Source organism: Sinocyclocheilus anshuiensis, unplaced genomic scaffold, assembly GCF_001515605.1.
Source record: "Sinocyclocheilus anshuiensis isolate Anshui unplaced genomic scaffold, SAMN03320099.WGS_v1.1 scaffold1425, whole genome shotgun sequence".
Classification (NCBI taxonomy): domain Eukaryota; kingdom Metazoa; phylum Chordata; class Actinopteri; order Cypriniformes; family Cyprinidae; genus Sinocyclocheilus; species Sinocyclocheilus anshuiensis.
The window spans coordinates 1591127-1616115 of NW_015551044.1; the positions used below are offsets into that span (position 1 = coordinate 1591127).

At 34.6% G+C, this 24989-nt stretch overlaps 1 protein-coding gene across 1 annotated transcript in view; it reads left to right on the forward strand.

The window, feature by feature from the left end:
• LOC107661606 (collagen alpha-1(V) chain-like) overlaps positions 1-24944 on the forward strand; it is a 67549-nt gene extending 42605 nt beyond the window's left edge. Inside the window, exons 37-64 of the mRNA XM_016451267.1 lie at positions 2348-2455; positions 2567-2656; positions 2878-2931; positions 4749-4856; positions 4951-5058; positions 6490-6543; positions 6781-6834; positions 6925-7032; positions 8363-8416; positions 8514-8621; positions 12123-12176; positions 12288-12395; positions 13253-13306; positions 13393-13446; positions 13533-13586; positions 13724-13777; positions 13882-13989; positions 15086-15139; positions 15229-15282; positions 15494-15601; positions 15705-15758; positions 16581-16616; positions 16741-16794; positions 18204-18465; positions 19366-19478; positions 20827-20895; positions 23838-24071; positions 24245-24944. Of these exons, the coding sequence (XP_016306753.1) occupies positions 2348-2455; positions 2567-2656; positions 2878-2931; positions 4749-4856; positions 4951-5058; positions 6490-6543; positions 6781-6834; positions 6925-7032; positions 8363-8416; positions 8514-8621; positions 12123-12176; positions 12288-12395; positions 13253-13306; positions 13393-13446; positions 13533-13586; positions 13724-13777; positions 13882-13989; positions 15086-15139; positions 15229-15282; positions 15494-15601; positions 15705-15758; positions 16581-16616; positions 16741-16794; positions 18204-18465; positions 19366-19478; positions 20827-20895; positions 23838-24071; positions 24245-24391 (2517 nt within the window). The 3' untranslated portion in view covers positions 24392-24944. The remainder of the gene's footprint in view (positions 1-2347; positions 2456-2566; positions 2657-2877; positions 2932-4748; positions 4857-4950; positions 5059-6489; positions 6544-6780; positions 6835-6924; positions 7033-8362; positions 8417-8513; positions 8622-12122; positions 12177-12287; positions 12396-13252; positions 13307-13392; positions 13447-13532; positions 13587-13723; positions 13778-13881; positions 13990-15085; positions 15140-15228; positions 15283-15493; positions 15602-15704; positions 15759-16580; positions 16617-16740; positions 16795-18203; positions 18466-19365; positions 19479-20826; positions 20896-23837; positions 24072-24244) is intronic.
• The last annotated feature ends 45 nt before the right edge of the window (positions 24945-24989 follow it).

Here is a 24989-nt window from a genome sequence, read left to right on the forward strand (position 1 = left end):
ATTTTGTTCCCCTAAAAAAAAAAAAAAAAGTGTATATATATATATATATATATATATATACATTTTCTTTATGCAAAATAATATTTATTTTTTTATTTGATTTTGGGATGAAATATGACGATGAAATATGGGATGAACTAAAACTATTAAAAAAATCATTTTCTGGAATTAAAATGAAGTTGAAATAAAATTAAATATAAATATTAGATAAAAAATGTAAATGAAATTAAATAACTGAAATAAATATATTAAGCTGAATTACTAAAATCACTAAACCCCGGACAGTGTTGTTAGTGTTAACTAAAACTATTAAAAATTCTCTGGAATTAAAATAAAGTTGAAATAAAATTATATATATAAATGTTAGATGAAAAACTAAAAATACAATTAGAAATGTTGCCTTGACATGAAATAACTGAAATAAATGTTTAAGCTGTATTAATAAAATTACTAAAATTGAAATAAAAAATGACTTATGGCTAAAAAAAAAAAATAAAAAAAAAATGACATAACAAAAGCACAAACATGTAACCAAATCACTAAAACTCGAAAAAAAAAATTTCAAACTTGAAATCTGAAAATAATAAAATAAAAGCAAATTCAAAACATGAATACAATAGTATATAAATAATACTAAAACAACATTGTCCAGACATTTCATTAATCCAGGATCAAAATATTTCAAAGACCTGTGACCTTTTGACCTGGACCAGCAAGAAACCACCTAGCAACTGCCCAGAGCTCCCTAGCAACCACAAAGCAATACAACCTGGTGAAGTGACAGGGAGTTTTGAACGAGCAAGAGCCCCTCGGGAAATGTAAAAATCTGCTTTCCAGTGCTATGCTAATTTTGGCTGTTTTCAAGCATTTTAAGCTGCTTCTACACTCTATTGTATCTTTAATGCTCTGGAGGCATTAGACACGCTCCACTCTAGGCTGCATCTACCATCCGCAGAAGAATAAAACATTCTAAAGCTTTTCGCTTAGAAAACAGCACACCCCACACACCCATCTGTTTTTCCAGCGTGACTACCACAGGCAGAGGCCAGAGACACGTGCTACATATTCATGAGGCTGACACCAGCCATCACTCGCTCATTAGATTATCTTAAAGGTGTCCTAAGGCTGACACCGGGGAATCATAATGGCTCCATTAGGTTACATATGGGCCGTTTGTTGGCCTGTCTGTGCTTTGTCTCCTGACATGCTTTTGTTTATGCGGTTAGATGTTGGCGCTGACTGGGTAATGAATTATTCATAAGCAATCATGATATTCTGCTTTTTATGCAAATGTTGAGGTGGGCACAGGTTTCAACAGTGCCACACACACAAATATGGATGTTCAAGTACACATGCTCTGCCATGCAAATGGATGCATATTGATTTTCTTTCTTTCGCTCTTCATGTTGCATAATTTGCATAACCACTGATCTTCCTGAAACACCTGTAGCATCTTTAATAATGTATGTTTTCCAGACTTTTTTATTGCTTTCCTTGATTATACTGTACAAACACACTTTTGAACTATGAAAGAACTAGGAGTATGTACAACCGTTCATTGTGTTCCAGATGCATCGATTAAAAATCGACCTTTTAATATAACTTCGTAATAATTAATTATTTGTTTTGCTGTAGATTTAAAATGTTAGCATATGAATTAGTCTTATTTTGTTAAAGTAGCAATATACATAAATTAATCATCTGCAAACTTTGCAAATTGCTTTGCTGAGGTGAATTAAACCATTCTGCAAATTAAATTGGAATTGAATTGATTCAGTGACAACCCAAAGATTCATCTACCCCACTTATATATATGATTATTATTATTTATATTAATATAAATATACATTTTTATATAAAATGTAGTATTTCAATGTTAAGTACTATATTTAATATTAATGTTATTTTTTATATTTATTAATTACTATTAAAATAAAATGTGGAAAATTTGTAATAAATAAAGTCAAATAAGTAGTTGTGTCTAACTAGCGTATAATTGTAAATGATAAATGCTTATAGGGTTATCTTTAAAGGTTTATTTCACATTTTCTCTCTCTTTTAATTTTTTAATTTTCAGGTTTTAATATATATTCATATTTATGCATTAAAAGTCATAGCTCATTTTTCATTTAGATTTAAAATGTTATAATTTGAATGAATCATATTTTGTTAAAATAGCAATATGCATAAATAAATCACATGAAAACTGGTGAATTAAGCCGTTCTGAAATTGCAAATCTGTTTTGAATTGATTCACTAAGAATAGTCAGTTGAGTTGATTCATTGTCAACCTAAAGATTCAGCTACCCCACTACCTTACCCATAATCCATCTCTCTTTCTGTTCAGGGACCAACAGGTGAAACAGGACCAATGGGAGAGCGAGGCCACCCTGGACCCCCAGGACCACCTGGTGAACAGGGTCTACCTGGACCTGCAGGAAAAGAGGGAGCAAAGGTGCCAACAAATTCAGGCCATACACACTTCAACATTTACACACAATAAAGTTACATATACACAGATCCAAATACATTCATCTATTCATCAATTCACATCTGGTCTTTATAGGGAGATCCAGGTCCTGCAGGACCTACGGGTAAAGACGGACCTCCAGGACTCAGAGGGTTCCCAGGCGAGAGAGGTTTACCTGGCCCTGTGGTGAGTATCACGAACAAACCCCTAACCCCAAGTATTATACTCTGTGTAACTCACCCTTAAATTCTGCACAGGCGAGCATCTCTCTTTCATGTTTTGAGCTTTTAGTTTGTTGTTCAGTATAAATAGTACATCCCCGTGTCACCTCTAGCCATCAAATGTGTCGTGAAGCAGCACATGGATGTGTTTGTGTGTGTTCAGCAGTTTTTTGTGTGTGTTTGCAGGGGTCAGCAGGTTTGAAAGGGAATGAAGGACCTCCAGGGCCACCTGGACCCGCTGTAAGTAGACATGCTCTCTCATTTTGTCCATCTCTTCTCCAACTGCTTTGAATATTCGCTTGTTTACCTTGTTTTCTCTTTCTCCTTTATCCTTTTGCTCCACACACTGGGTTTTCAGTGAGTACAGTGATTCAGTTTCTCTCTCTCTCTCTCTCTCTCTCTCTCTCTCTCTCTCTCTCTTGTTTTTAGGGTCCTTCCGGAAAGGACGGGCTGCCCGGACACCCTGGCCAGAGAGGAGAGACTGTGAGTGGCGTCTGATATGGACACGCACACTTTTATTCACACACTTGTGCTTAAAAAACTCACTTGTATTTTCTTCTGGCAGGGTTTCCAAGGTAAAACTGGACCTCCCGGACCCCCAGGTGTAGTCGGACCTCAGGTAAATGGAACACAGAATGCTGAAGTTCAAATGTTCAAATTTTCAAAATGATTCTAGAATTACACACTAAATAGTGCCTCTAGTAAGATTCCAATAAAATGGGTTTGCAAAATGGACGAAAAACCTGAGGGTGAACCTCATGAATAATATCATGAAATGTTTGGCCCATTAAAAAAAAAAAAAAAAGTGTATGAAGCAGCACATGGATGTGTTTGTGTGTGTTCAGCAGTTTTTTGTGTGTGTTTGCAGGGGTCAGCAGGTTTGAAAGGGAATGAAGGACCTCCAGGGCCACCTGGACCCGCTGTAAGTAGACATGCTCTCTCATTTTGTCCATCTCTTCTCCAACTGCTTTGAATATTCGCTTGTTTACCTTGTTTTCTCTTTCTCCTTTATCCTTTTGCTCCACACACTGGGTTTTCAGTGAGTACAGTGATTTAGTCCGTATGACATGGATGATTTACAGTATATCTACAGTACCAGGCAAACATTAGGACTTACTTTTTTATATATGTGCTGGAAATTAGTTTTGTATACTATTTAATTCATGTTTTAGAGTGGATAGTGCAGAAAAAGCATCAACAAGTGTTCAACATACACTACCATTCAAAAGTTTGAGGTCAATAAGAAAATAACAGCAAGGATGCATTAAATACATCAAAAGTGACAGCAAGGACATTCATAGTGTTACAAAAGATTACTATTTCAAACAAACACTGCATTTTTGAAACGTTCCATTCATCAAACAATTGTTAAAGGAATATATTGCAACAGAAAGCACTTAGTTCATTTCATAATATTACTGTTTTACTGTATTTTTGATCGAATAAATAATGCTTTGTAAAATGAATAAATAAATAAAGCAATGTCTTATTTCAAAACCATTACAAAATCTTACTAACCTTAAACTTTTGAATGGTAGTGTACATGTGAACATCTTAAACAGTGTTATTAATGAGTGTGATTGAAAGAAGACGCTCAAATATGAATATTTATATTAAATATTAAATACTAAATTAGTTAATATATTCAATATTCAATATTTTAATATATAATAATGAATGTGGCAAATAGTAATAAATAAAGGAAAAAATCTAAGTCAGACTAGTACATGTTTATGATTAAAAACGATCAAAAGGTTTATCTGTTCATCTTTTCTCTCTCTTTTCATGCAGTCTTGACACCAGGATTTTGAATATTCAGATTTACTGATATCTTATATAATGTCGCAATATGCGTAATTATATAATCAGGAACTTGAAAACACAGCATTTATTTCTGCATTAAAAATCATATATGCATGCCGGCTGTCAACGCCTCCATATGAATTTTTTTCAAGAACAAATGCATAATTAATCAAACAGATCATCAAGCTTTCATTAGCAAATGGCAGTCGTTGCAAGTATATGAGTTATGAAATTTCATATTCACAAATTCATAGGGTTCTCCTGGTGAACGTGGTCCTGCTGGCTCAGCTGGACCTACCGGCCTCCCGGGCCGACCCGGACCTCAAGGACCCCCGGGCCCCGCTGGAGAGAAAGGTGGACCTGTGAGTACTTCCTCAAACACGCTCCGTCTTCATTTCTGAGCGTCATTTCACTGTCAAATGATTCAATAACTAAGAGTATATCCTCTTATATTAGGGCGAGAAAGGACCTCAAGGCCCAGCTGGTAGAGACGGTATTCAGGGACCTGTGGGACTTCCAGGCCCGGCCGGACCCATCGGACCCCCGGGAGAGGACGGTGATAAGGTACAGAAGAAAAAGAAGTGATAGAAGAAGCTTTGAGAAGTGAAATGAATGAATTAAAGACAGAGAGATGTGGGCATGAAATTGATGATCATGGATGAATCTGATGGGTTTGATAGATGATTAAGTGAAGGTCACATCACACACACACACACACACACACACACACACACATAGATCAAATTACTCCACTGTCTGATCAATATTTTCTTTAGAGGAATGGATGGATGGTTCAATATTTGCTCTGCACATGGCCAATTATTTGAGAATCAAAAGAAGCTTAGATTATAAATACTAGGGTTTTTTCATTTTAAATTAATATTTAATCGCGATTAAACTCATAAGTTAGCATGTTAATACATTTATTTCCTTAAATACCAGGTGTTTTCTGTATTTGTGTATGGTTTGTGTTTATTAGAGTATCAAACCGTTAGATTAGCAACATAGCAATGTCACATTCAAATAAGAAATATATGTGATACTGAAGTGTACATGATATTACAGTGCAGGGAATCAAATATGCAGTTAGTCTTATTGGAAAGGATCTCATTTAACACTTAGGTGAACGTGTCAGGGACATCACCATGACACGCTCACACACACCTACACATACAGATTTAGGGTGTTTGTGACACCAACATGTGTTAGCATTGGCAGTTTTAAGGTGTGAGCAATATTTGAAGGATGTACGTGTGACAGGTGCAAAGCCTTCTGGGAAATATAGTATAGTAGAGTATTATTGCTTACCCTGGCAATACCATGTTTTTTAGGCATGTACCATGTTAATGCCATGTTTTTATTTCAGCATATACAATGGTAATATCATTGTATTATTTGATTTTCCTTGGAGTTTCGTGTAAATACCATATGGATATGAATGCATTACTGTTCAAAATGTATACTTTTATTCTAAAAGGTTGTATTAAATTGATCAGAAATGACAGTAAAGACATTTATGATGTCACAAAAAAATTCTGTTTCAAATCAATTCTGTTCTTTTGAACTTTGTTAATCAAAGAATCCTAAAAAATCACGATATCAATAAAAATGAAGCAACACAGCTCTTTTTAACATTGATAATAATAGAAATGTTTCTTGAGCAGCAAATCAGCATATTAGAATGATTTCTGAAGGATCATGTGACACTGAAAACTGGAGTAATGATGCTTTGCATAACAAAAATAAATTACATTTTAAAATATATTCAAATAGAAAACAGCTATTTAAAATTGCAATAATATTTCACAATTTTACTGTTTGTTTTTGATCAAATAAATGCAGCCTTGGTGAGCAGAAGCGATTTTTGTCCCAAAAAAACAGATACTGGATTTGTATCATTTGTATTATTGTATCATGTGACATTTTTATATATTTGCTAGATATTATTTGAGATATCAGATATTTGCACATGTAAATGCTGTGTTATTGTGACAGGGCGAGCTTGGAGAGCCAGGACAGAAGGGAAGCAAAGGTGACAAGGGCGAGCATGTGAGTCACTCTGAATTTACTGTTTCCATTTCCATTTCCCTTGAGTCTGAAAACATCATTTATTCAATGAGTCCTGTTTGTTTGTGTCGTTCTCCCACAATGATCATTCGTTCTGTTATTACCACTGTGCCGTTATGAATGTAGATGTTGTCTTTGTTAAGAAAATCAATGAGTTGTGCGTGCTTGCTTTTTCTTTCTTCTCATTTATTTTTTCTCCTTCTTTCTGCCGTTCTTCAGGGTCCTCCAGGGCCAGTCGGTAGCCAAGGTCCTCCAGGTCAGCCGGGTCCACCTGTGAGTATATAATGAAGTCAGCCATTTCTTACATGCCGTGTGTCTTGCTGCGGTATAAGCGGTGTTAGTGATGTCACTTCCTCCCTGCAGGGTGCTGATGGAGAGCCAGGTCCCAGAGGTCAGCAGGGTCTGTTTGGGCAGAAGGGAGATGAGGGTTCACGAGGCTTCCCAGGACCACCAGGACCTGTCGGCCTTCAGGTTAGAACTTCAAAGTTTGCTTTCTGCTTGTTTAAAACACTGTTATTTTAGTATATTTGATGTCATAGTTTGATATCATAGTTTTTTATTAATTGATTAATTTTGTTTATTAATTGATTAAATTGATTTAGATGTTATCCTTTTATTTACAACTCATATTTAAATTTATTTTAATTGTAAGTTTTTTATTGGAATCCTTATATTTACCACTTTTATTTTGACTAATTTTCATAGAATAATATTTTAATCATTCAGCTGTTTTTATCATTTTTATTAGTTCTTTAATGCCTATGTATTTTTTTTATACATTTTTATTTCAGTTTTTTTTTTTTATTTTAGTACTTCAAATTAAACTAAACAAAAATTTCATTTAGATTTTATTCTTATTTTTTACCTCTTTTATTTTAGTTAACGTTTTTATTTATTTATATTTTTATTTATAAAATTATATTTATATGTCTATATAGTTTTTATTAATTTTTATTTCAGTTTTAATTTTAGATATTTTAGTACTTAAGTTAAACTAAGTTAAACTACTGTTGCCTTGGCAACTAGCTGATAAAAAATATGTTTAAGGCTTTTTTATATTAAGGCCTTTTTATATTTGTTTTTCAGTTAACATTTTTAAATAGTTTTTTTTTATGTGATGAGAGTTTTTGTTAATTTTATTTCAGTTTTAGTTATTTTAGTACTTCAATTTAAACTAGACAAAAATGTGAAATATTGCCTTGGCAACTAGTTGAAATAAAATAAGATTGTCTTTTTTATATTTTATTTTATTTTATTTTATTTTATTTCAGTTAACGTTAATTTTATTTCAAGTAATGGAAATGTTTTTATAGACTGGAGAAATTATGCTGAAAAATTCAGCTTTGCATCACAGGAATAAATTACAATTTGGAAATATATTCAAATAGCAAACAGTTATTTTAAAATGTAATCATATTTCACAATTTTACTGTTTTTACTGTATCTTTGATCAAATAAATGCAACCATGGTCAGCATAAGAGACTTTTTCAAAAACATTAAAAACTCTTACTGACCCTGAACTTGTGCATGGAATTGTATGTGAATATGATAATCATTAAATACCATGATATCACCATCTAAAACCGTTATTGCACCATAATCCACAATATAATATATACTTTTTTAATTCATCAGCAAATTGATTCCAGATGGATAAAAGTCTCACCTTGGAAATATGTCAGATTGTGGAAGTAAAATGGACTGCAAATAGCATTTAATGTGGACTGTATGTAGTTTGGACAGGATTTAACGGGTTAGTTTGAGCTGTGGTTGGTTTTAACTAGGTGTGTTTGTGTGCAGGGTTTGCCTGGACCCCCGGGTGAGAAGGGAGAGACTGGTGACGTCGGTCAGATGGTACACATCCACATCCATACAGTCATTTTGATCAAATGTAATTGTATTTTAATAGAAACTGAGCTTTTTTTCTACATTTTCTTGACTTTTCTCTCAGGGTCCACCCGGTCCTCCTGGCCCCAGAGGCCCCTCCGGACCCCCAGGAGCCGATGGACCACAGGGACCCCCGGGAGGAATCGGCAACCCAGGAGCCGTGGGAGAGAAGGTGATCCGCATCAGCACCATGAACAAAACACTATCATTTCATTTTAATTAGAAACCAACGTCCTTAATGATCTGAGGGAGAATGTGCCAGTAATGATCTCAGTGTGTGTGTGTGTGTGTGTGTGTGTGTGTGTGTGCGCGCTCAGTCAGTTCAGGATCTGCGTGTGTCTCGTGACTGAGGTTTCCTGGAGCTTCTCTCTAGAGTTAAAGCTCTATATGTGTTTGCTTGTGTGTCTGTGAGTGTTTTTGTAAGTTAAATACTTCTCAGTTTAATTAGCAGACTGTAAGTAAGCCATTGATTGATTATTATCCTCAAAAAGTGTAACACAGTGTCTCTGATGTTTGGTTTGAGCTTCACGACCAGCAGCATTAGCCTAACCAGAGTTATGAGGACAGACAGCTTTGTTCATTCTAATTAAAATGATTTCATTTCATTTAATGAGTAAGCAATGACTGTACACCATTTGGATGTCAGTAGATTTGGTAATTCTAATTAGAGTGCTTTGCAGTAATAATATTACATTTGTATATATAGTTTATTATAATATTTTTTAAGTAGTGACTATACAACTAGTAAATGTATCAATAGCTTTGTTTATTCTAATTAATTTATTAATAATAAATTTATATGTAGTATATAATGATGATATTATTAATAATAATAATTTTAAATAGTGACTATACAACAAGTAAATGTATCAATAGCTTTGTTAATTCTAATTAGAGTGATTTATTGTTATTAATAATAATATAATAATAATAATACTTTTTAAAGCATTTTTAAGCATGTATACTATAAACAGTGTAGATGTATCAATAGCTTTGTTAATTCTTATTAGAGTGATTTAATAATAATAATAATAACAACAAGAATAATTTTAAGTAGTAACTATACAACAAGTACATGTATCAATAGCTTTGTTAATTCTAATGAGTGATTTATTATTATTAATAAAAATAAATCTGTATATATAGCATATAATAATTATACAAATGTATTTTAATTTAATTAGTAAGCAATGACTAAATGAGCAAATGTATCAGTAATTTTGTTAGTTGCAATTAATGATTTATTATTATTATTAATAATAATAGTAACAAGAAGAAGAATTTAATGTAATTCTAAGCAAATACTATAAACTGTGTATATGCATCAATAGCTTTGTTAATTCTTATCTGAATGATTTAATAATAATAATAATATAGCTGAAAATGAATTATGTTGTTTTTCTGACGTTTGTCATGAAAAATAGACATTTTTTACAAAATAATGCAACATAATTAAAAATGCAAAATGTTAAGAGATATTAATAGTCAGTGAGTTTCTCGGTTTATTCGCCTTTAGCAGATGTGTGAAGTTCATTTTAAACTGTGACAAGATTTTTTAAAATGTGCATTAAACATGCTTTACTTGCAAAATTCAACAAGTAACACATTGCTTTACTTCATGCTTTACCTTCAGTGCAGTAATCTTGAGTTTTTTTCTCTGGAGTGTGTGTGTGTGTGTGACTGACTGAGCTGTGAGTGTCTGTATCTTTGTGTAAGTCTCAGCAGAGCGTGCGCTCGCATGACTGCGCTCCATCACCTCAGCACCGGCCACTGTCAATATTATTTAATACGGCGCTTCAACACTATTGTTCTGCATCGGAACCAAGGACCCGTTTCAGTTGTGCTTAGAGAGGAATTTTGCCCAGAGAAACACAGACGAGGGGAGGACTTAAAGAAAACAGATAAAGATGATAGAATGAGACCTGGAGACAAGGCTGTTTGCTGTTAGTCTGGAAGATTTACCTCAGCACTTCATTCTGACAGACCTCTTATCCCACTACAGAGAGACAGAGATACCTCCGTCTGACACACACACACACACACACACACACACACACGACTGAAGCAGTTCAGAGCGGCTGAGAGACTCTTAATCCCTCAATATGGCAGATGTGCAGAAGTATCCACACACACACACACACATACACTTAAACAGCCTCTAAGAGCACAGAAAATAACTCATAAACATGTTTATAAGCACGAGAGAAAGCGCAGGGTGAGGATGGACGATATTGAATGTTTAGTCACAAACTGATTGATTTAATAGTGTTTTATTAGTGGTTTGCTAAGGGAAGCGTCACTATTATTCCTTTTTGAATCAATAGCAGTTGATATTGGGATATTTGCATGCTCATTTTGATTACCTTTGCCATCATCTCACTTAAAGTTAATCTTTGAAAGCACTAATAATTTAATAAAACTTTAAAAGCACAATTTAATGACACTATAATTTCTAACTGCATTATAATGTTGTGATGCGTAAATTCACTTGTTGCATAAAACAATTGTTTTTATTTATTTTTTAGATGAAATACTATTGAATTGTAATTATGGTAATTTATTTATTTATTTATTTACATGTTGGTTTTTATTGTTTCTTTTTCAATTCTTTTTATCAGACAAGATAGTAGAGAATTCTAATTTCATCTACTTATTTATTTATTTTATATTTTTGTTCAGACAAAATAGTACAGAATTGATTCATTTTAAACTTTTTTATTTAGACAAAATAGTATACAATTTTAATTTCAGCCATTTACTGGCTATCAGTCATTGCATGAAAATAATGATTGAAATGAAGCAAAATAGAACAATAAAATGGTTTATTTATTTATTTTTTATTTAGACTTTTAATTTTAGCCATTTATTTACTTAGTTCTTTATTTGTATTTGTTATTTAGGCAAAATAGAATAGAAATTTAATTTTGGCCATTTATTTATTTAATTAGTATTACATAAGTATTAAATTATATAATAAATAAATAATGCCGGTGCCTATAGCCTTGTGGGCTTTAATTTAATTAATTTTTATTTTACATTTTTTATTTAGAATATTTGTTTAATTTTGACCATTTATTTAATAATTTAATTTATTATTTAGTAATTTAATTTCAATCTGTTTATTTTTAAAATTTACAATAAATAATATAGAATTTTATTTTCAGCCAATTATTGGGAATCAGTCATAATATAATTTGCATTAAAAAAATCGCATTGATATACATGGACCAGAATATTATAGAAACCTGTGGATGGGCTCTTTTGACTTATGCTAAACAATAATGCTAAACAACCACCAACAACTCTGGAGCATAATGACAGCTAGTTTTTCATGAGCATCACTCACTTCCTCAGAAAACGGCAAAGTCTAGTTCATTTTTGAAGTGTCATCACTCCGATTCAGAAGTGTCTGGATACATATAATGATTTCCATTCTCGACTGACGTCTGATGGAACTGGTCGTCATCAAGGTCGTTTGTTGGTCTGAATATTGATGTTGCGCAGATTTTGATGCTAGAATGTGGCGTTCTGCAGAGGAAAGCAGATTTGCTGACGAGACTGTGAATAATGATGCTGATGTGCTCTTCTGTCCGGTGGACAAAATCTCTGCAGTGTTGAGGAGAAAAAAGAGCCCTGCCATGCTTTACTTACATCTCTCTCTGTTTTTCTGTAGGGAGACGCCGGTGAACTAGGAGAACCAGGCCCACAGGGAGACGTCGGCCCTCCAGTATGGCAAAAAAAACAAACTCACATATGCAAAACTCTAAAACATCAAAAAAAAAGCTGAAAGTCTCAAAATAACACACTCATATCTAATATCTCGTGTGTGTGTGTTTAGGGTCCAAGAGGAGAGCGAGGAGAAAAGGGAGAAGCCGGACCCGCTGGTTCTGCTGGGCCCCCCGGACCAAAAGGACCACCAGGAGATGATGGTCCTAAAGGAAGCCCTGTATGTTCTTATCATTAATGCTTTATTTGGTGTTTGAAAAATAAAGCTTCCAAAAGGAGGTTTTTGCAACAATGCCATAGAAGAACCATATTTAACCAGCAAAGGTAACCTTTCAGTGATCTTTGCCGTCATCTAATGCGCACTCAAAGTTAATCTGTACAAACACTAATAATTTGATAACACTGTTAAATGTAAATTTGGCAAACCTCATAGTTAACATTTCATACTTTATCATACATTATAATGTTACGATGCGTAAATTCACGTAGTTGTTTTATGTATTTATTTTGCTATTTTTTAATTAGACAGAAGAATATAGAATTAAAATTTTGGCCATTTATTTACTTATTATTTTTTTATTTAGACAAAATAGCATATAACAGAGGTGCCCAAACGTTTAATATTGTACTATATCTTATTTATCTATCCTCTTTATTATTCTTACAATAAACGTACCTTGCCTAATGAGGCCAAAAAGCAAACTTGATTGAAGGCTGTGGGCCAAAAATAAACACTGCATTATATCCAACAATATACAGTATACTGTATTAAAATTTATGATTTTTTTTTTTTTTAAATAAAGTTTGAAACGTTTAAAATGTTTAAAAACCAGATTTATTTACATTATTTTTACATCAGCACAAAAATAAAGTTCAAACTAAAATATGAATAAGAAATTAAGATATACTTTAATGTTTTCTAAAACCTTTATTTTTGAGAGTGTATTATAGGTTCTGCATGCTAATTGGTCAATAAGCATAGCTTGTCGTACCTTACTCTGTATGCTTATGAGACCTTGCAGTTACCATGTTTCTGATCAAATATAAAAATGTTCAAATATTTGGTTTGGTTTTCAGGGTCCAAGTGGTTTCCCTGGTGATCCTGGTCCTCCTGGAGAGCCTGGTCCACATGTAAGTACTATTCATGCAAACTGTAGTTATTACAGAGCCATTTTCAGGTTGTTTCGGGAAGTGACATTCTTTTTCTTGCTCTACAGGGTTTGGATGGTGCTCCTGGAGATAAGGGTGATGATGGTGAGCCTGGTCAGGCGGTGAGTATGATTTAAACTATCATTTGACATCTCTGGTCTCGGCTGTTTTATAATGTTTGCTGCTTTTATAATGTTGTTCCTTTCAGGGATCCCCTGGACCTACTGGTGAAACTGGCCCCACTGGACCTCCAGGAAAGAGAGTGAGTAATGCTTATAAACATACTTTTTATTAAAAATATTTATCAAAAATATTGCTTACTGTCCATTAACATGAATAATTTTAAAGTAAATATACCCATATACAGTATGGCTCTCAATTTTCATTCTTTCTCTTTAGGGACCTCATGGACCTGCTGGACCTGAAGGAAGACAGGGAGAGAAGGGTGCCAAGGTAACATGCAAATGTTCACACAGTCGTACACACGTTCATTAACTTTACAGTACAGCTACAAATTTATTACGGCAGTGGTTTCAGTGGTTGTGTCTCTGAATCAGGGTGAGTCTGGTCTGCTGGGTCCACCTGGTAAGACAGGTCCAGTTGGTCCTCAGGGAAGCCCTGGAAAGCCCGGTCCTGAGGGTCTGAGAGGTGTGCCTGGACCAGTGGTGAGTGCTGATGGAGCAGCCTGACAGCCTTATACAGCTCATTATGTCCTAATGTCACATTATATGCCAAATGTATTTGACAGTCTCACAAAGCCTGTATATAACCTACCCAGATCATATTTCACTACAGAATAAAACAAATTTAAATCGAAATATAGAATTTGGAGCCAAAAATTTAAGATTTTCATTTTAAGATTAAAAAATTACTTTCTTACGTCTAGAATGCGACAAAGATTACTTATTGTAAAAAAATACTTTTATTTTAAGAAAAAATAACTTTCTTCTAGAATGCGACAAAAATTACTTATTTAAATTATTATTAGTAATTCACTATTTTAATAAATGTAATTTTTTTTTTAAAGTTTTTTTTACTAGTTTAAATTACAAATAAAGTACCATTAGTATTTGTATTAGTACTACAACATAGTATTAATGAATGAAACCATGAAGATTTTTATTTTAAGGTCAATTAATTAGTATTGTAGCATTTATTTATTTTTTAAAGATTTTTATTTTAAGATCAATGAAGCAATTTTATATATGCAAATCAAGAAATTGGAGCTGCAGATTAGATTCTAAAGGTTTAAAAAAAAAAAAAAATTCTGCAAATTTCTGCAATGCAAAAAATGTGTATTTAAATTGTGTTTTATTAATGATTAAAACCTATTTCATAACATAAAAATACCAATTATATATTATGCTCCAAAATGTCTTTATCATGCCAAAATTATAATATATCTAAAATAATTTATGCATTTGTGTGTGTGTATATATATATATATATATATACTGTATATATTAATTGTACAGTATAAAGTAAAGTATATATACACATCCTAGTATGTTAATTCATGCTGCTTTAAAAACAAAAAAGCCACAGTGCAAAAATCTTTTGGTACCTTCATTCATAATCTATAATAGAATACTATAATAAAACATATTACTATAACGAAAATACAATTTATTTTGGTTGAAATAAGAATTATAGTAAAAATCACCCTTTCAACCCACAGAATATAACACCAGACCTCATATACAGTTCTGTCTAAGGCAGTGATTTTGTGTTAATAAATGGATCTGTTTGATCCTGATGTAGGGAGAACAAGGACTGCCCGGTGCTCCCGGACCCGATGGACCTCCTGGACCGATGGTACAGACGTGATATTCCTCTGAGAATGAGTTCATTACTGTCTTAAATGACAATCTACAGTCCTCACTCTTCTTATGTTTCTCTCTCAGGGTCCTCCTGGACTGCCTGGACTGAAGGGAGATACTGGTATTAAAGGTGAAAAGGTGAGAGAAGCAAATCCATCTTTGATACTCTTAATTAACTGCACTATGACTTAATGCTCTGGTCTAGGTAGGTGACACTCTAGTGTTTGGAACACAGCTGTAGTAATGACTTTACATGTCCAGTACATTCATTGAACTCTGGCTGGCATTGCTGCGTATGAAGGAGTATGTTCATTACAGATGTGTTTAGTAATCTAGCGGCGAATTTCAGGGTCATCCTGGTCTCATTGGACTCATCGGACCTCCAGGAGAACAAGGAGAGAAGGGAGACAGAGGGTTGCCAGGTCCACAGGGAACTGCAGGACTTAAAGGAGACACTGTATGGAAACATGTTCACACACATACAGCAATAAAAACCTAGTATAAACTTTCTAAATCCTTTGTATTTTCATAAAGTCTTCAATATCGGCCTTTTTCTACAGGGTATTTCAGGACCTGCTGGACCTCTTGGACCCATTGGACCTCCTGGTCTCCCGGTACCATTTCGGATGTTTTTTTTAAATCCTTTATTATGTATACTTAGATAAATAAGTTCTTCAGTGGTGCAGCAAAGAACTTTTTTCTTATCAAGAACCATTTATTGCCTGTATAAGGTACTTCAGTTGCAATGTGGTTCTTTGGGTTCTTTGAATCAGTATTATATTCTACATGATTTTCTAAAAAAAAAAAAAAAAAAGATATAAAATGTATGATTCAGAGCGTGGTCACGCTGGAGGCGTTCCCGTAGCGTTTCGACGCAGCGTCTCGTTCCCTTCGGGGAACCATGGTTACATACGTAACCTGGAGACGATTTCTGTTATGTGTTCGACAGGTGGAGTTTCATAGCTCATGAATGACAGAAGTGTCAAACGTTCTGCGGCTGAACGACTCTTTATTGGTTTTATCTCAACTTCCCTGCTGTTCATTAGTCTGTAATGAGCGGCAGGGGGTTACCTCTTCCTCCAGCCTGCGGTCACAATAACAGGCTTCAGCCTACAATTACATAGTCAGTGTCAATCTTGAGGGAAAACATTGCGTCGAATGAGAATTGGATTAGAGTTTATAGGTACAATAGGCATTTTGATGATTTTTCTGTCTACTGTATACTAGAAAATGATTTTCACAATGCAGTTTAACATCTAATCTAAACTGAATGTAAATTTAAACTAGAAACGAATTATATATATATATATATATATATATATAATAAAAAGGTTCTCCATATTTTTGGTTCTAATTATAACCTTTATTGTTTTTAGAGGATATTATATATAAATGTAATTCATAATGATTTATATGTATGTTTCACTTCTGTTCAGGGTCCTCCTGGTCCTAAAGGTGCTAAAGGATCATCTGTAAGTTCATGTTCTTATTTAATTATTCTTGTTAATTTAATTAGCATTTTAATTAGCAGATTAATTTATAATTTTTTAAATAGCTCTGATTTGCCTAAGCCTACTTCTGGTTCTGTCTTTATAGGGTCAGACTGGACCGAAGGGAGAAACTGGAGTGCCAGGATCTCCTGGACCTCCAGTATGTAACTACACTAAACCGAACTATAAAACAAACCAAAACTCCACACACAAACGAGTTATTCCTCTGTGAGATAAGCGCATATTTAAACTTCTGCAGTAGATGTTACGTAAGTGTAATTGAGCTCTATTATGTGGTGTAAAGCAAATCTGTTACAGTAAGGTTCCTCTGAGAGCTCCAGTGGATTTTGCTTCCTTGAGAAACCCTGATATTTCACACCTACAGACTGTGTCGGTTGCTGTTTCCACACTGAGTAACTCAGCCTTAGGACACAGAGAGAAATGCAAGTGTTTAGTTAATGTCAGTGTAAAGGTCTAATTGTTTAGATGGATAATCCTAGATACGGTTATTTTTCAGGTCTATTACAGTAGTTTTTATTACAGAGCTTTTTTATGCCACTTTTATTTATAGAGTGAGACATAGAACAGGAAACAATTATAAGCATTGAGAATGTAGTGCCCTAACAACCACTCACAACACCCTAGCAACCACTTGAAAATCATAGTAATTGTCTGAATTTTGTAAGGCCAAGCAACACTCTTTTCCAACAATTTAGTGACTCCCTAGCAACACTCTAAAAAAAACCTAAACCCTAACAGCCACTCAAATTATCTTAGCAACTGCCTAAAAACCACCCAGAGCATACTATCAACACATTAGCAACCTCCTAAAAAAACTCCAACAGCCACTCAGAACACCTTAGCAACTGCTTATCAACACACTATTATTCCTAGTAGGCTACACTCACATTTTCCAATTATACAGTAACAACCTAGCAACTGCCTAACAACACCTTAACAACCACCCATAACATCCTATCAACACCCTAGCAACCACTTAAAAACCAACAGCCACTCAGAACACCTTAGCAACTGCTTAACAACACCCTAACAACCACCCAAAACATCCTATCTACACCCTAGCATCTACCTAAAAACCCCAACAGCCAATTAGAACACCTTAGCAACTGCTTAACAACACCCTAGTAACCACCCAAATGTTGTGACATAGTTTGCATGGCAAAGCTACACTTACATTTTCCAATTATTTATTAACAGCCTAGCAACTGCCTAACAGCCACCTAAAACATCCTATTTACACCCTAGCAACCACCTAAAAACAAACAAACAGCTATTTAGAACATCTTAGCAACTGCCTAACAACACCCTAGTAACCACCCAAATGTTGTGACAGAGGTTGAATGGCCAAGCTGCACTCACATTTTCCAATTTTTTAGTAACAGCCTAGCAACCTCCTTACAACACTCAGAGTCACTCAGAACACCTTAGCAACTGCTTAACAACACCCTAACAACCACCCAAACATTTTGATGGTGAATTTTGCATAAGCTAACATGTGCTCTAAATAACGCACTTTATGTGAATATTAATGGTTGTTTTCTCGTCTAGGGTCCACCTGGTGATGTCATCCACCCTCTGCCCATCCAGTCCAGCCCCAAACGGGCAAAGAGGAACATTGACGCCAGCCAGATGATGGATGACGCTGCAGATGCCAACTACAAAGACTATGAGGACGGCATGGAGGAGATATTTGGCTCTCTGAACTCGCTCAAACTAGAGATTGAACAGATGAAACACCCGCTGGGCACACAGAGTAACCCCGCCCGCACCTGCAAAGACCTGCAGCTGTGCCACCCAGATTTCCCAGATGGTGTGTATCTCTCGCACACACACACATTTCCAAGTGTGTTAATGATTGTTTTAAACAAAGCATCAGGAAAAACAACAATAACAAAGAGAGACAGAGGGTGCCCATGATGCTAATGAAAATAACAAAGAGAAAATGTGAACCACCCACAACACCCTAGTTACAGCCTATCAAATAACTAGAACACATTAGTAACCAAACCACATCCTAGCAACCACTATGACATTAAGGTCATGCATTGTGCATGGCCAAGCACTACTCATGTTTTCCAATAGCGGCTTAGCAACCTTCTTTAAACCACCTAGAACATTCTTGTAGCCGCTCAGAACACAGTTAGAAACTGCCTAACAACACCCTAGTAACCATCCAAACATTTAGGTGGCAAGTTTTGCAGTTTACAGTAGTAATGGCCTGGCAACCACTTTGCAACACTCTAGCAACTATCCAAAATGTTCACCCAACACCCAAAGTCGTGATGCAAATAAAAATAAAATAAAATAAACCTAGCAATATAGATGTAATAACAAAATGTAATACATTTAAAACAATGCATTTAATTAAAATGAAGGATACAAAGCAGCAGAAAATTTTCGGTAAGTTTGCAAAAGTTTCCAAAAATGTTCCAAAAAAGTTTTCAAACAAATTCTCAAAAGTTTACAAAAATTCTGTAATGCCATACTTTTTCTGCCTCTTTGCAACTCTAATTAAGATTTGTCTAAGAATTATCTTAATTTGAAGGCTTTAACTGAATGCATAGTGACATACACAATTAATTACAATTAATGATTAAGTGCCAAATCGCATAATTAAAATAATCTGATTTTCAGCCCTGTATTAAATGATTCTCATTTGAAAATATCAGCAATACATAAAGCTTACGATGGCCCTTGTTTCTGTTTTCAGGTGAATACTGGATTGATCCGAACCAGGGCTGCTCCAGAGACTCTTTCAAAGTGTACTGTAACTTCACAGCAGGTGGAGAGAGCTGCATCTTCCCCGATAAAAAGAGTGAAGGGGTAAGAAATGTTCTCCTGACAGCCACAAAGCAGAACACTCTGGGACGGCTTCCCACAAGTCCACATCAGGAGTAAAACAGCTTTGATGTCAGAATCACTAAGCACAACACCACTTTAAAAAGCATCACTTATCAAAATGAAGACAAACACACACTAGATTCATCTCACAGTTAGTAGTCCACGGATTCCTGAAAAACCTCCAGAGAGAAATTGTTCAGCTTAACATGCGGAGAGGAATAGAGGTACAGTCTGTTCAATAGGTCACATCTGATTTAGAGGGTTTGTCCACTGAAAATCTATGGGAAGACATACCCTGCACAATGACATTGAATGACCTGTACTTCCTTTCACATTAACCTGAATAAGGTCTATACCAGCTATTCAACTGTTCAAAAGCCCCATTCCTTAATATAATGAGGGTTCTTGTATCCTAGTCTTTAATGATGTTTGTGTATTAGATTCTGCACACAAGTGTGACGAGTTATTTGCCTTAATGAGTCTCAGAAGCGTCACTGATGGAGAATCACTCAGTGGGGTGTGAAGGTGACTCTCAGCACTAAATTCAGTTCTTCCACAGGTTCACTCTTCACACCAGCAGATGCAGACAACAACAAACAAACCAAAAACCTCCTCAGGCTTATTCTCACCTCGCACAAATATTTACCAGGGCAAGCTTTAAATTCAAACCAACTCTTGCATCCCGTCGGACTGCTCCGGATGCAAAAGAATAACTCGAAAATGGTTTTTGTTGGTCAAATTTGAGTTCTAGGGTTTTTTGTTGACTCATGATGAAAGCAAAATCTGTATTATAAAAACGGAAATATTTAATTATATTACTGTTATATCATTACTTTTTTATTATTATTATAGGGATTTTTAAAACTACTTTTTAGGTTTTCAAGTGGCACTTTTGTAGTTCGCACAAAAAAATTAATTATGTGAAAATGATACTATTCATTTTATATCAATTTTGTAAACCTTTTTAGAATATATAGGGACTTAGTTTGCTCAGCAAAAAAAAAAAAGATTAAATATTATTATATATTTAATTAAAATTAGATTTGATTATTGTTATAAATTGTATAATAGTTGTGTAAAGCTCACTTTCATTGTATTTTGTTAATTGTAGGGCTGTAGGTTTAATCTGTTCATTTATGACGTCCATTTGTATGTATACAGCTATTCAAACATTGTGCAAACTGTCTGCAAGAACATGTCTAATGTGAAAGCCTCTGCCTTGGACAGATTGACAACTACACTGCAAAACATATCAAAATAATTCCCACAGGCTACCTGTTACTTCCTGTCTGTCTGCAGTATTGACTCTAGCTGACTCTCTCTCCCTCAGGCCAGACTCACCTCTTGGGTGAAGGAGAATCCAGGATCGTGGTTCAGTGAATTCAAACGTGGTAAACTGGTAAGAGTGACTCCTCTTTCTTGTCCTCCTGAAATAGTCTTCTATTTTACAGAGCAAAATGGCTCGCTGGCCCAAAGACAGTCCAGGCACATGGTATAGTCGCTACAAGAGAGGGTCCATGGTAAGTAGGAATGCATGAGAGAACGGGCCGGTACTGAGGGTCCGCGGATCCTCAGTGTTTCCGGACAATCGGTCTCTAAGCGGCCCGTGCTTCTGCATGCTTCTCGGATCCCTTCGTGGCCGAGCATGGTCATCATCAGAACGGCAGCAAAAAGTGTTTGCTCATACTTATGGGTAATCTGAGGACTGTGGGCGGAGACTGTTGCACTAGCAAAAAGACTCAAGAATGTGATTGACATAAACCCGATTTACCCTAGAATTTGTAGATTTGTTAATGTGAAAGGTCTGACTGATGGAATCCAACCCGTCTTCTGTTCCTGTAAGCTTGAGGAAATCACCTTGAAGTGACTGAGTCAGCTAACACGTGATTGTCGCTCTGCTCCAAATGCTAGTGAGATGCAAAAGGTGTATCAAACAGCTTCCATTTAAGATACCTTGTTATAGAATTGCATGCATCCTTTGCATCGAAGACAGTCACATTGTGATGAGCTTAGTGAAAAGCTGTGTATAGGTTTTTTTTTTTTGCAGTATTGAAAAGGTTTAATATAAACTAGTTCAATCTTAAAAATAGACTTTTTAACAATGCATGTAGATTATCAAGTCAAGAACATGCTAACATCAAACTGTATTGGAATCAACTGTAACAATGTTCAAGTTAGTAAATGTACTTTTTATATATAAAAAAAGAAGTAAAAACCCAACATTTAGTCAACATTAACATTTTAATTGGACTAAGTTTCAATATAAAGCAAAAATCATGTATAAGAGACAACAAAACAATAAAAGTAATTTTAAGGTAAACTTACATGAAAACTTAGGAACTGAATTAATTAATTGAAAATTATTAACTCAATATATTGTGAAAATCTATGTTGTATTTAACATAATAATACTTAACCATAAAATATTAATCAATTTCTTTTTTAAGAGCAACCTTATTTATGATGGAAACAGACAGTACAAAAAGTCCTCGAGTCATGCTTCATGATTATTTTGATTATATTTAAATTTTGGCTAATGAAGATAATTTCAAATCAGTCACTATGAGGCAGTGTTAAGTATTTAATTGATATACTATTATTGTTTTTGTTAATATTTTGAATAAAATTTTTTATATATATTCTGTTTTCACCATGTATAAAACATTTTATGAAAACACAAATTACTAAAACTTTACAATTCGTTTTTATAGATTTATGTTTTAGTTTTATTTATTTTAGTACATCAAGGTAAATAAATTAAAATGAGAAATGTTGGCAACTTGCTGAAGTAAGTTTTCATACATATACATACATACATATAGTTTTATTTAATATAAATTGAACATCATTTGCCTTAGAAGATAGACATTAGACATACACTAGTGTTTGGAACAGAGCCTTTGTGTCCATGGCAGATCTCAGTCACTGAGCTTTGGGTTCAGTCTCTCTTGACATTCAGCTGTGATCATGAGGTAATGTGGTAATGGGCAGGTGTTCATGGTGGGTTGCATGCATGCAAAGTCAATGCATATGAGTGTGTGAGAGGACCTCCTAAATCGTAAGTATATAATGATGTGTGTGTGTGCATGGAGCATGCGCTCGCTCTCTCAGTCAGTCACATGTGTGTGTGTTTGTGGATCAGAGGAGATGGAGTTTTCTTCTAAACATGGGTTGGTATATTCAAGAATGAAAACAAAACATTTGCATATTTCCGTAATGCAAATGTTGCATCACACCACAAGGGGAGAATTTGCATATAAACCAGTACAACTCATTTGAATATATTAGTGATATTTTTCAGTGGAGTCTGTAACAAAATGAGTTTATCGTCCATGTTTGAATGTGTAAATGAATTTTGGTGTTTAATACATGCAGAGCTTATCTGTATTGGGAAAAGAGATTCCTGCTCTTGCCTGACTGATGAAACAAGAGTGTTTAGACACGATAGATCAGTTTTATTCACATATAAACTTGTATGAGATGATTTTTCTTTCTTTCTTTTTTTGTTTTGTTTTAGCAAAGATGCATTTATTTGATCAGAAGTGACAGTAAAGACAGTTATAATGTTACAAAAAATATATTACATATAAATGTTGTTCTTTTGAACTTAATATTAAAAATGATCACTGTTTTCACTAAATACGAAGCAGCACAACTGTTTTCAACATTGAAAATAATGTTTCTTGAGCAGCGAATAATTTCTGAAGGATCATGTGACTGAAGACTGTAATAATGATGCTAAAAATTGAGCTTTGATCACAGAAATAAATTACATTTTAAAATATAATTAAATAGAAAACAGTTATTTGAAATTGTAATAATATTTAACAATATTGCTGTTTTTACTGTATTTTTGATCAAATAAATGCACAATGCAAACTTTTGAACGGTACTGTAAATACATAATTGTTATAGCCAAGTATTTATTCAAAAAGATTGACAATGGTTTCTGACAAATAATTGACAACTAATTTCACTGCAAAAACAAAATTGCCTTCATTTTTTTAAGTTTTGTTTTTCAGTAAAAAAAAATATTTTAAAAATGTAAACAAAATAAACTTACTTAAGAAGAAGAATATAAGTTCAGTCTTGTTTTGAGGTAATATATCTTATTTCAGTAACACTTGATTATTTTATTTTTATTATTATTTTCTAACACTTCACCTGAAAAATTCCTTTTTTTTTTTTTGCCACTGTAGAGTTTTGAACCCAAATCTAAAACAATAGTGATCAAAGTAGCGTAGGATCGGAGGGGTGTGATGTGTAGTTTTTGGCAGAACCTCCAGGGGGTGTTTGTCCGGCAGTTATCTTTACCGTACCGCTGTCTGATTGTCTGCGCAGCTCTCATACGTGGATGTGGAGGGCAATCCGATCGGAGTGGTCCAGATGACGTTCCTGCGTTTACTCAGTGCAACGGCTCGGCAGAACCTGACATACAACTGTTACCAGTCGGTGGCTTGGCACAACCAGGACCTGGACTCTTACGATAAAGCCATCCGCTTCCTGGGTTCCAACGATGAGGAGATGTCTTACGATAACAACCTGTACATCAGAGCCGCCGTCGACGGATGTGCAGTAAGAGCCGGAAATACTTGCTGAATTCAGAACTGCATACTAACGTACTATTTCAACCATAAAAATACATCGTAATATTATGCGGTTCTGAATTGTGAAGTCGTTTTTAGCAAGTTTAAACTGAAAACTCTCACAAGCGATGTTCATAACGCTTCCTTTCTTTCCTCCCGCAGTTGAAAAAGGGTTATGAAAAGACTATTCTTGAGATCAACACACCGAAAGTGGAGCAGGTACCATTTGTTGACATTATGTTCAACGATTTCGGCGGAGCAACGCAGAAGTTCGGCTTTGAGGTCGGACCGGCCTGCTTCATCGGCTAAGACTGCTCAGCGAGCACGCGCGAACAAAACATATTCATTTTCTCCGAAAACAAAACACAAGAAAGAAATAGGATGACTTATTTGTAAAGTTTTGTGTTTCCAAACAAACCCAACAGATAACAAAGTAAGGATAAAAGAAATTTGAAGAAAGAATGGATGTCCAAACAATGGGTTCTTATAACAGAGCAACCTTTTTAACCTCAGTGTACCCTCTGCATCACATGCAAGTTTTGAAACTGGATGAGGTCATCACTCATGACTCTCCCAGCCCTGCTCACTTTACACTCATCCGACTCTTCGCCCCTCCCACAGGCTGTATAGACAGATTAGATCCTTCCTTTTATTTCCCTCCAGTTCTTGGACTTGTAGCTCTATGCACATACGAGAAATCTTTTCCGTAGGTTTGTTTGCTTGGGTTTTATGTTGTTCCTCTTTCCACTTCTAAGCTTTGTTTTTTGTGCATACTTGTCTTCCATTCCCTGGAATGGTGATTATATATATAAATATATATAAATATTTTTTTCTATGTTTGCAAGTACTTTCTGTATATTTTTTTTCCGGTGAAGTGTTTTTTTTTTTTTTTTTTTTTTTTGTTCTA